At 41.1% G+C, this 12376-nt stretch overlaps 1 protein-coding gene across 1 annotated transcript in view; it reads right to left on the bottom strand.

The window, feature by feature from the left end:
• Positions 1 to 12376, bottom strand: part of LOC113407542 (glycosaminoglycan xylosylkinase) — a 31778-nt gene that overhangs the window by 7197 nt on the left and 12205 nt on the right. Inside the window, exons 3-6 of the mRNA XM_026656167.1 lie at positions 11198 to 11284; positions 7898 to 8007; positions 4578 to 4749; positions 258 to 449 (exon numbers count right to left, since the gene is read on the bottom strand). Of these exons, the coding sequence (XP_026511952.1) occupies positions 258 to 449; positions 4578 to 4749; positions 7898 to 8007; positions 11198 to 11284 (561 nt within the window). The remainder of the gene's footprint in view (positions 1 to 257; positions 450 to 4577; positions 4750 to 7897; positions 8008 to 11197; positions 11285 to 12376) is intronic.

Raw genomic sequence — 12376 nt, 5'->3', positions numbered from 1 at the left:
GGGAAAAAAGGAAAAAAAGAAAAAAAAAATGTTGTAGTGGTGATTACCACTACAAAAAGTTTTTTTTTTTTCCCCTTCTCCTCCTCCTCCTCTCTATTATTATATTATTTGAAAGGATTTGCCATAAGGAATATTGACAGAATTTTAGCTTGAGCTATTGCAATGGCTAACTATGGGAAAGGCAGAGTGGGGGAATGGATAACTGCGTGCCGCCTTTCTCATCACCAAGTGGCCACCAGCACTAATATGCTTCCTACCTTTTGGCATTGTCCAGGAGGATGAGCATACTGGCTCCTTCATCGTCCTGGAAGCTTTCATAATGATGTCGGTCAGCATTCCCAATCAAATAATCAAAGACGGCGGTGTCAATGATATCAAGGAGGCGGGGGCCTGAGTCATAAGGTGAGGTCTTCTTCACAGCATCGCAGTAGCTCTCGTCATACTCCCACCTGCAGGCAGACAAGGGGAATCAAAGCAATGTCAACCAAGATGGCAATCTACTGCAACCCCCAGGCGCCCCGAAGAAGAGACTTGAGCACTTTGCAACAGTTTTAGACAAACATATCAGCTGACCTTTCAAGTTTTGTTTATAGTTGTCTTTTTACTCACTTATCAAAGAGAGTGGTGTTTAAAAAGTGGATTTTTTTAGGGCTGTCAATTAATAGCACTTAATTCATGCAATTAACTCAAAAAAATTAATCACGATTAATTGCCATTTTAATCGCACTGTTAAACAATAGAATATTAATTGAAATTCATTAAATATTTTGGATGTTTTTCTACATTTTCAAATATATTTTCAATTACAACACAGAATACAAAGTGTACAGTACTCACTTTATTATTTTTATTACAAATATTTGCACTGTAAAAATAAAAAATTGTCTTTTTCAGTACACTATTCCTACTGTCTCAATTTATTTTCCTCCATCCAATCCAACTTCTCTCTCTACTGAAAATGACCCAAGCAAAATTACCAGTGACCCCTGCCTGGCCAAGTCTAAAGGCCTTCTCTGTCTACTCATTCTCCTTTATAGCACACAGAAGGAAATATCAGGGTTAGAGTTACTGTGCCCTCTCCCTTTAAGAACTGAAGGTCTGCTGAGGGGGCTCAAAGGGGATAGTTCTGGTCGCAGCAGCAGAATTTTGGTGTGCTATGAAAAGACTGAGCTGAAATGGGGTTGTGTAAGCTGTGTGTGTGTTTTTGGACACTAAGTTTAATAAAATCCAGTTTTAAAATGGTCCCTGGTCTGGGAGTGTAACACCTTTGACACAATGATCGTCCTTTATACTCTGAAAACCTCACCTGCACGCATTTCCATGATACAATTTGTCTTCTACTTCTGACTACTCCTTCAGAGTTTTGTTTGGAAGCACCCCATTTTCTTCTCCACTGGTAAGCTTTCAGGGTAGAGCCCTGCGTGGGATTTTTTTTAATCCCGCCCCTGCTATTATAGCAGTGGGTGCTGCAGGACCTGCGGGATCCCAGTCCTGCTGCAGGGCTCTGTTTCAGGATTCTCTGTCTTCTCTCCTTTCTATATACTCATTCTCTATGTCTGGGGTCCTCAAACTCTTTCATTCTGCAGACCACTCTACAGAAATCTCTTATGGAACAGCTCCATTCCCAATACCCAAACCTACAGAGCTTACTTCTCAAAGTATTTCAATCTTTAGACCACCAGGAAGTGCTCCATGGATAACATTTTGAGAATTGTTGCCCACCCCAGCAGTTTCATGCTGATTTCACAACGAAAATTTATCTCCAGTGTCTACCCGCACTACCCCATCCTCAACATCCTGCCACTGTTTCAACCTCAAAGTGGCAAAAGGGACAAAGTGGCTTTCCTCCCAAAGCTTTTTGTCCCCCTTCATTATCACAGTTAACAACTCCATTCTTTTCCTAGTTACCAAGCCTTGCAACATGGGCGTTATGTCCACCTCTCCACAGCCAGGCTCTTGCTAAGCCTTGTCGTTTCTTCCTCTTTCTCAAATCCATTCTTCCTCTCCGCACAATCTGCTAATACCCTGATTTATGCCCTACCCATCTGCCATCTTTACTAGTAATAAGTACAACTTATACAGCACCTTCCATCCATGGATCTCAAAATTCTTCACAAAACATTAACTAAGACTGAAAACCCCTAAGGAGGTTTGTATTCCCATTTTACAAAACGGAGAGGTTAACTGACCTGCCCAAAGTCAGAGTGAGTCAGCAGCAGAGGCAGAAATAGAATTTCGCTGCTATAACCATTACCAATGCTGTCTCCAGAGGACAGGAATAAGTTCTACGCTGGCCTCCCTGTATTTCACCTATCCTCTATCCAAAATACTATGGGCCAAAGTCTTCTCCTCTTATTGCTCTGACAGTCCTCAAATCCTTTCACTGGCTTCCTCCTTTTCTTCCTGCATCAAGCCCAAACTCCACGTCTTCACCTTCAATATTCTGTACATCACGCCGACATCTCATCTTATATTTCTTCCTATGCCCCAGGCACACTCTATGTGTTACTCATACCACTCTCCTAAATGCTCCCCTGCCTCCTCCTCACAGTCTTTAATTCATATTTTTTATGACAGCTCTTACTCCACTTGGAACAGCTTTCCCTTTCCCCTGCACCATGCTACATTCCCCTTTCTAGTCACCATTTGTCAATCAAGTTACCACACTGAGCTTTCTCCAGCACCATCTGCTCCTACATTTACTTCTGATAATTTGTATTCTATTGAAGAGTTTAATTGTGACTCCGAAGGTCAGGGATCTTATCTAGTACATGGTTGTAGAAAGCTATGTACACTAATGGCACTAAATGAATAATGTTAAACAGGATTATTCAAGACAGAGCAGAAGCAGCAGCTTTGAGAAGAAAAACTCCTACACAAATATCTTCCATAATTAGGAGCAGCAGAAAGGACATTACATGTCATATGGAACATATGCATATTTCTTCCCCTAATCCTGAAGACAGGTTTCCAAAGAGTGAAAGCAGCAATATAGTTAAGTACATGACAAAAGAGCAATGTCATTTGATCCTATCTGCATGGGCAAGAACAAAGTATTTTATAACATAAGGATTGTCAGGTTAGACCTGGAGCTTGTCTACACAGTGGGGTAAGGCACTTTATGGAAGTGTGATTTCTGAAGTGCACTAAAGTATTGTGCATTTATAGTCCACATAGACCCTGCTGGTGTGCTTTAACATAATGGTGTTTGAAATAGTACTATGCTAGAGCACACATGGGAACTTATAATGCATGCCAACAGGGTTACAATTAATGCATAACACTTTAGTGTGCTTTAAAATCATGCCCTTATAGTGTGCATTACCCCACCATGCAGACAAGCTCTAGCTCTCACTCCAACATGGTAAAACATAGCATAAATGGGCCCTCTAAGTTGAGAAACAACTTCTTAACAGAAGCAAAATGTTTCCTGTTCTCTTTTCCACAAATACATCATCAAGTGATCCATCCCGTCATCCATTCCCAGCTTCTAGCAAACAGAAACTAGGGACACCATCCCTGCCCATCCTGGCTAATAGCCATCGATGGACCTATCCCTCCATGAATGTATCTAGTTCTTCTTTGAACCCTGTTATAGTCTTGGCCTTCACAACCACCTCTGGCAAGGAGTTCCACACACACAAAAGTTCAGATTCTTTCTGTGAATAGCTAGCTAGTTAGAAACTGATGTAAATAGCTAAACCAAAAATCTAGTTCAGCAAACAAGATTTCAGGGGCTGAAAATGTTTTTCTGGTCACCTGTCCTGGATCAATGCTTGGAAAAGTTTACTGAGCTTGAAATCATTTGGGCTAGTCCTGGCAAAGTGTTTCTAACCTAATGAGTTTTTGAGATACCGTGTCTGTCTTATAACTTTCAGGCCCACACTGGTCTCCGTCTAACAGTGCTCTTTGGACATGGGTCCAGATCCCTACATGTTGCTAGTATACAAACAAACAACTTTTCAGTTCTAAACTATTTAAGGTGAGATATACTTTGCACAAAACACACAAAAATTTGATCTTTAAAAAAAAAAAAAAAATAGGAGAGAACTTCATCTCTTCCAAGCTCCACAGAATCTCCCTCAAACACACCGAAATTACTTTGGTATGAAAGCTTTTGACATAGGTCCACAACAAAAAAACCCATAAAAATAGAACCAATAAAAACCCATGAAATTAGGCAAAAAGACTACTAACTCAGTGTCACAGGGTTCTGTTGAGCCAAATAGGGGCACAGTATAAAAGAAAGCCTCAACAGTGAGAGGTAAGCAGCTGAGATTCCACAGTCAACTCAGGTATGGTTGAATCACTCACTGACTTGTGTGGCAAGTTACTTTCCAGGGAAAAAGTGGGGAAAAAAATGACACTTAGCATTCCTGGATGTCCATAGGATTTTTTCCCTCTCCCTCAAATTAATGCTTGTCCCATCAGACGCCTTCACTAGTAGTTTTGGTTCAAGAAAACTGGCTGAAAGTTCCTTTGGATCTTGTGAATCTTTAAACAGCCCAAGACACGGCTAAGCATGCAAAGATTGGTGTACTCTGAACTGCTGCAGTAGGCCTATCGGGTTCTTATACCTGGCCAATTTGCCTTCACGGTAAGTCCTTCCCCAAGGATGCCGGTGCTTCTGAAGAGGCCAGACATCAGGCAGCCATAGCGTGACTGACCCCTCCATGGTATCTCCATCAGCACAAGCTGGTTCTGTTTCTCGACAATAGTAGCACTTCCCATAGAAACAGGTACTATTACCTTCAAAAACAAAAAAAAACATATCACAAGAACAGCAGTAACGCTATGAAAGCCCAAACAAAAGAGAGGAGCAGCCTGAAGGACCGTTAGAGAGATTTCCACAAAGAAGTCCTTTCAACAGTTCACTTCATTTCGCCTTCCTCTTCCTTCCCTCAAGAGGAAATCAAAACTTCTCTTTTTCTTTTGGAAAGAAGTTCCAAATGGAGAGATAACCAACAGGAAATTATTCATCTTTGACAAGATGAAAAGCTCACTTTAAAAGGATCCAGTGAATAGACAAGGGAAAACACACACACAAAAAAAACTACATTAGAAGAACATTATTAAGTTTGCAAAGTCAAGCACTCAGACATTAGGAAATTCAAAAATTTCTTGTGCTCACATGCTCAGGGTCTAATGGACTGCATATGTGGGGTTGGGAAGGAATCTTCCTCCAGGTCACATTGGCAGTGATTCTGGGGGGTAATTTGCCTTCCCCTGCAGCGTGTGGGCACGGGTCACTTGCTAGGATTATCTGGGTATACCTCCTTTAAACTTGTCCATGCCTTTACAAAGGACTCAGGCACTGGTTCATCTCTGTCCTTCCTAGTCTCTGCTTGTAGCACATAATAGCCTGACTTAATTTCGGTTGTTGGATTTAGCAGGAGGGGGCTGGTGGCCTGTGATATACAGGAGGCCAGACTATATGATCTGGACGCCCTTTCTGGCCTTAAATTCTGTGACTATGACATTGAACAACGAAGAGGAAACAAAATACTGAATTAGTTGCTCATTAAGTGAGCACTAACATCCAGTGCAGTGAATGAGAGAGGGGTCTAGTGGGAAAAAATAGTATCTGATCATGCACAAAGGGGTCAAATTAAGGTCGCACAGGCAATCTTAATTCTGGCATTTCCTAACTTCTGAGTGCTTGGCTTTGCAATCTTAATTATATTAAGTTTTTGTGTTATATCCTAGGTTTAAAAAAAAAAAAAAACAAAAATGCGCAAATGCGGGGGGGGAAATTCTATCATTCTGACACCTACTTGGGTCATCTGCAGGATTGGATCCTTTAAAACTCTATTGCAAAGACCTCTGCCATTCGAGCAAATGGAGTAGCTGATAGCAATAGTAGGTTGTCATCCTCTATGTGGACTAGTTCTGGGCGGGGCGGTGGATGGGACACTGCCAGAGGATTTCACTGCTTCTGACAGCAGAGAAATGATGAGACTTAGGAATCTTATGTTCCATTCCAGGCTTTGGAGAGAAGTGTGTTCTAATAGGCAAAGATTCTTCTGCCTATCCTTCCCTGCCCCCTCACCTTGACCCCTGCTGCTACATCCTTCCAATCTGTTTCACCCCCATCTCCAAGTCCCAGGCTGGGTCTACACTACAGCGGGGTCCGACCTAAGATACGCAGCTTCAGCTACGTGAATACCGTAGCTGAAGTTGCGTATTTTAGGTAGGCTTACCTGGCGGTGAGGACGCGGGAAAGTCGACCGCTGCCGCCGACTCCGCTGCCGCCTCTTGCCGAGGTGGATTTCCGGAGTCGACGGCAGAGCGATCAGGGATCGATTTTACCGCGTCTTCACTAGACGCGGTAAGTCGATCCCCGATAGACCGATTGCTACCCGCCGATCCGGCGGGTAGTGAAGACATGCCCCCAGTCTCTTGCCCAGCCAGCCCTAGTTCCTCTGCACCTTCTGGCTCCTCATTCCCAGTTTCCCCTCTCAGCTCCTCATTTAATCTGCTTCTTTTCTCCCAACCTCCAGTCACCCTACCACCTTGTCCTCTGCACCCCATCACCGTAGGTTTGGCTCTTGTCCCCTTTGCTTTCAAATCAGACAGATTCCCCCTCCATGCTGCTTTGGCATCAGCAAAGGGAGCACTGACAGCAAAAGAGACACTGGCTCCATGCTCCATGTAACACTCCCAGCCACAGCAAAGACAACAGCTGCGACTAGAGAGAGAAAGAGAGAGAGAGAGAGAGTCCTCCTTTAGACCCTGGCTGCAGCCTGCCTAGTGGGGATGGAATCTTCACATTTTTAAAAGGATAATAACTTGGCCAAATTTAGTCAGATTTCATAGGGGTAGCAAAAGGCACATCCCTGACACAAAGGCCACCATGTTTCTAAATTTCAAGTCCCTATTCCACAGAATGGGGGCACAAGAGCTCCCCCCCTTAAAAAAAAATAATAAGTTGCCTGAATTTTTGAACATAGGCGAAACAACAATTTTTCATTAGCCTCATTTTCTGAAACAGCTGAACCATTTTGACTGAAATTACAAAAACACACACAACCTCAGCATGAGGCAGAGACCTGGCATGGTATATTTCAGCCTGAACAGTTAAAGTCTGGCAGAGTTATAAACAACTGAAAATATAGTCCTATAACTGGAAGCGTCTGACAACCTTAATAATAAGTGCTACCAGCCCTGCCTATCATACATACATAAAAACAATACATTGTTAATGAACAGTTGTCTAAATATGTTTTCTGACAAAGAAATATGATACTTTATAATCTGATTGAAGTACTAATGGTTGTAGCACAGGGCATTTTCTGAGGCATAATGACCAGCTGGCAGGACTCTGCCCTTGAGCTATTAATCTCCAGAAAATACCCCATCAACATTACTACTATAAATTAAATGTATGAAACTGTTCTGGGACATCTAGTTATGAACATCTTATCCCGTTCTATAACCATGTTGCTATACCAGGCACACTGTTGGTGCTACACAAACATCATCATCCATCACCATCTTGTATGTTAGCAAGCCACATCATTCCAACCGTCCATTCACTTTACTCAGAGTAAAATATAATTCCATGTTTTCAATTCAGGTCTATTTCTAAATTCTTCTGACTGCTTTTGACATTAGGAAGAAAATACTTATTCAAACAAATATCTGCAAAAGAGAACGTACAAAAATTACAGGCAAACCAAAGTATTTTTTGTTGAAAAATAATCCCACCCCCCTTTCCCCACCAAACAAGGTTATACCAGTGTTAAAATCCCTCCAAAGGGCTGGAAGCAGTTTATCAGGTTCCTATATAGTAGTTAACTGTTCTACAGTTATGTCAGTTTCCCACTGCTCTTTTTTTTTTTTTTTAAATAAACATGCTTATTTTCAATGGACTGCACGATACCTAGAACCCACTTACCCAGCATCAGGAATGTACTCAGCAGCTGCTCTGTTGCAACGGGTTTGATCTCTGTACGCAGATTCACAAACCTGCCAATCACCAGTGGAGCTCGCCGGAAACCCAGAATTCTGTTTCGGGGAGGGAAGAGGGGTGACAAAGTATGAGCATTTTAACAGGAATAGCAGTTTCAAATCTAAAAACCACATCAGATCTCCAAGCCACTGAGCAAATTCAAAGATGGTTGCCTTATAGCAGGTGCTAAACTTGGCACCTCATTGGAAATTAACCCTTCACCATTTGTACCTTCTATCTTCTTTCAAGACTTTCCTTTGGTTAAGGAGGGCTGGATGTACGAGACTCCCTTTACAGCCCATCAGCAATGCTCCTATATTGGTCTGAGTGGTCACTGCAGAGCAGCATGAGATGCACCTTTTCTTCAAGGGCCAAATACAGTGTCTTCACAGAACTCAACCCCGGAAATGAGACCTCATATCACAAAATATATTGTCTCTCATGTAGCAGCTCAGAGCAAACACCACAGGGCCTTGGGCTGGCCACATGGAAAGATAATTTATACTAATTCCCAGAAACCACCTGATAAACTCTGTTGTAATTTAAACTCCAATTCAGTTAAACTTGAGAGCAGACAAGCTGGTTTGAGAGAACTGGGTGTCTTTGGAAAACACAAAGACATTTAGAAACATGAGAGAGGTGGGAAAGATAGTTTAGCAGGTAAGCACAAGTCTGTCAGTGAGTTCTGTTCCTGTGTCTGTTAGACTTACTGTGTGACCACAGGCAACTTGGGTGTTTAGGGTGGGATTTTCAAAAGTGCCGAAGTGAGTTTGGAGCACAAGTATCAATACAATTTGCACTCTTAACTCACTTAGGCACGTTTGAAAGACCCACCCTTAACCTTTATGCCTCAGTTGTCCCCTCTGTAAAATGGAAATACTTATCTCACAGAGGTACTATGAAGGTTAGGTCTTTAACATTTGTAAATTGCTTTTAGAGCCTCAGACAGAAAGCCCAAAAGAAGTGCAAAGTGTTATTCAAAATAGGCAAAGAAGAATGTTTGTCTTAACAAATCATGCCTGAGATATACAGGAGAGTAAAAGAGTCCAACAGATTTGGATGTGTGCAATTATCTAATTTGTATGAGCAAATGTGATAGCCATATGCAAAGGGGCACAGAATTAAGACTATTTAAAATAGGTATCCTTTGAAGTGTCAGCATCAGAGTTAAATATTAGCACCCTATTGTGATGAATGGGAAAGATGTCAGTTCACACCTCACCAGAACCATTGCTTAGGTATAAGACAGCACTACATGGAATCATATTCAAGAGGTCATCTTTGCAACATAACCACAAGAAACATACTTAAAAAAATAAAAAAAATAAAGCTTCCAATTTGAAGTTGTCGTGGATGCCAGAAAAAAATAGTACAAGTGGTCCAGATCCACCCCAGGTGTCAAACTCATGCTCCACAGAGACCCTTCCCACAGATCTAGGAGCAACAATTTTCGGCTCTGAAAAAACTCTGATCAGACCTTCTTAACTGAAAGTAGGCAGCTGCCACACAAGTCCTGAAGAGGTTGTAAATTACGAGAAAAAGTAGGAAAATCCAATCTCTCACTGGACAGCCCTAGAGAAACAAGAACCCAATGGCATTGGGGCAGTATCCCTTATAGAAACAGAAACTTTACTCAATTTAGTCCAATATAATCCTATTGTAGGAAAAAGTGTGGCTGAGAAAGGATATCACAGTGCCCTATGCAGGAAAATAGACCCTACTTTGCCTCCCTGATTGTGAAATATGAAAGAAAACTGGCATAAAGTTCAGAGCAAAAATAGTCTGAATATGTTTTGCTTTGTACAATTCAACACAGCAACTGTCATGCTAGATCAGACCTATGGTCGAACGTCCAGTATCCTATCTCTAACCGAGTCCAGTACCAGACAAGTCAGAGAAAGGTGCAAGAAACCACCCAGTTCCTAACAGTTCACAATTGGCTTAATATCTCTTCTAAAAGCTATTGTAGTATTAACTATGTGACCAAATCCCTTTCTGAATCTTGCTCAGTTTTTGACCTCAATGATATCGTCTGGCAATGAATTCCACAGCTGAATTGCATGTTTTGTGAAAATATATTTCCTTTTATCAGTTTTGAATTTGCCCTCTTTCAATTTCATTTAAACTCCCTTTGTTCTTGTGTTATGAGACAGAACAGAACGTTCCAATTCACCTTCTCTAGATCATTCATTATTTTGTATACTTTTATCATGTCCCCTCTTATTCACCACCTCCTTTCTAAAGTAAGAGATTCCAACATTTTCACTTTTTCTTCATATGAGAGGTTTTTTTTCATTCCCCCAATTATTTTCTATACCCTTTTCTAAAACCCCTTCTAATTATGTAATAGCCTTTTTGAAATGGAGTGACCAATACCTCAAGCAGTATTCTAGATGAAGCTGCACCACTGATTTTCCACTCCTTATGTATCCTAACATCTTATTTGATTTTTTGACAGCAGCTGCACATTGAGCTGAGGTCTTCACATTGAGCTGTCCACAATGATTCCCAGACCCCTTTCCCAAATTGATCATTAATTTAGACCCTTCTAAGGTATATGAGTAGTTGATTTTTTCCCTCCAGTGTGAATTACTCTGCATTTACCATCAATATACTTCATTTGTCATCATGTTACCCACTCACCAACCTTGGTTAGGTGCCTCTGATGTGCTTCACAGCCCTCTGTGGACTTGACTAACCTAAATAACACTATATCATCTGAAAAAAAAAAAAACTGCTTCCTCACTGCTCACCCCCCTTCCCAGATCACCGACAAATATACTAAACACAAGACCTAGTACAGAACTTTAAGGCACCCTCATTCTTCACTTTTTGACAAGATGAAAATTGACTATTTGACTCACTGTCTCTTGGTTAGTTTTTGATCCATGATAATACTTTACCTCTCACCCCATGACTACTTAGTTTCTTTAGCAGTCTCTCGTGAGGAACCTAATTAAAACCCTTTGAAAGTCTACGTAAACTGTGCCCATCTTGTTCTTTTTTATCCATTACTTTGTTGACATGTGCAAAGCATTCTAATAAGTTAGGGTGATACTATTTCCTTTCGCAGAAACCTTGTTCATTGGACTCTATCATGTCATGACGTTTTATAACGTTTTTTGTTCTACTCAATGAGCAGGTTGGAAACTGATGTCTCAGGCACCCTCTCTGAAGTGAACTGGTGCAAAAAAACCAAAACAAAAACAAGAGAATAATTAAATAGTTAACCCAATAGTTCCATACCTGTCCAAGTGAAAGGCTGCCACCTCCGCATTGTGTCTGTCATATCCAGCATATGGCTCTCCTTCTACTACGTAGTCTCTGGCATATCTGTAAATGCAATGAATGATGGAAAAACAAAATGATTTATGGGGGATTCTCCTCAGTAAAGTTAAGAGTCACACAAGCAAGAATCATTGAAGTGAAATTGGCTCTGGGTCACCTCTAAAATGATTTCTTGTGGGAGAGGAGGACTGAGTTTAGTGAGATTAAAGAGTGTAAAGATTAGCAGAGAAGTACATAGTGAGAACAGGGTAGTCACGCATTGATCTGAGTCACCTGGTAAGCTAGGACCAGTCAAACAAAATGAGTTTTAATACAACCAAAGCGCAAGGTCATACACCTCAGAGCAAAAAATACAAGCCATACCTATAGAAGACTCTATCCTAGAAAGCACTGACTCTGAAAAGGATTTAGTAGTCATAGTGGACAAAACTCAACTTCAGCTCCTAGTGTGATGATGTGACAAAAAGTGCTAGTGCAATCCTTGCATGTATAAACGGGGTCAATAACAGACTGAGAGGTGACTTGATTACAGTGAATAAGTATCTTCCTAGGGCAAAAATACCAGGAATTAACAGGCTCTTTAATCTAACAGAAAGAGACATAACAAAAATCAATGGCTGGAAGCTGAAGCCAGACAAATTCACTTTAAAAAGAGAAAAAAAAGTGCCTTCTAATTTGAAGGTGATTAACCAATGTAACAAACTACCAAGGAGAATGGTGGATTCTCCATCTCCTGATGTCTTCAAATCAAGACTGGATGCCTTTCTGTAAGATATACTTTAGTCAAACACAAGTTACTGAGATCAATATGGGGGTAACAGAGTGAAATTTTATGGCATGTGATATACTAGATGATCTAATAATTCTTAAAATCTGCAGCTAGTTAGTGCAAGTTAGACAATTAATAGCGCTAGGGACTACCCAGAACAGGTACAGCAGCAGTGCATGTCTGCCACAATATCTGCTAGTGTGCTTTAATCCTGACCCACCTTTTGGTTGAGAGGCTAGTTTATGACTAAGGCTACTATTTAATCATGGGTATTTTTAGTAAAAGTCATGGACGGGTCACGGGCAAGAAACAAAAAATCATGACCCATGACCTGTCCATTATGTATACCATAAATACCCGATTGAGTC

Source organism: Terrapene carolina, unplaced genomic scaffold (assembly GCF_002925995.2).
Source record: "Terrapene carolina triunguis isolate 2854851 unplaced genomic scaffold, T_m_triunguis-2.0 Scaffold212, whole genome shotgun sequence".
In the NCBI taxonomy this organism is placed as follows: Eukaryota; Metazoa; Chordata; order Testudines; family Emydidae; genus Terrapene; species Terrapene triunguis.
Note: the sequence above shows the minus strand (reverse complement) of the source record. Positions and strands in the feature narration are given on the sequence as shown.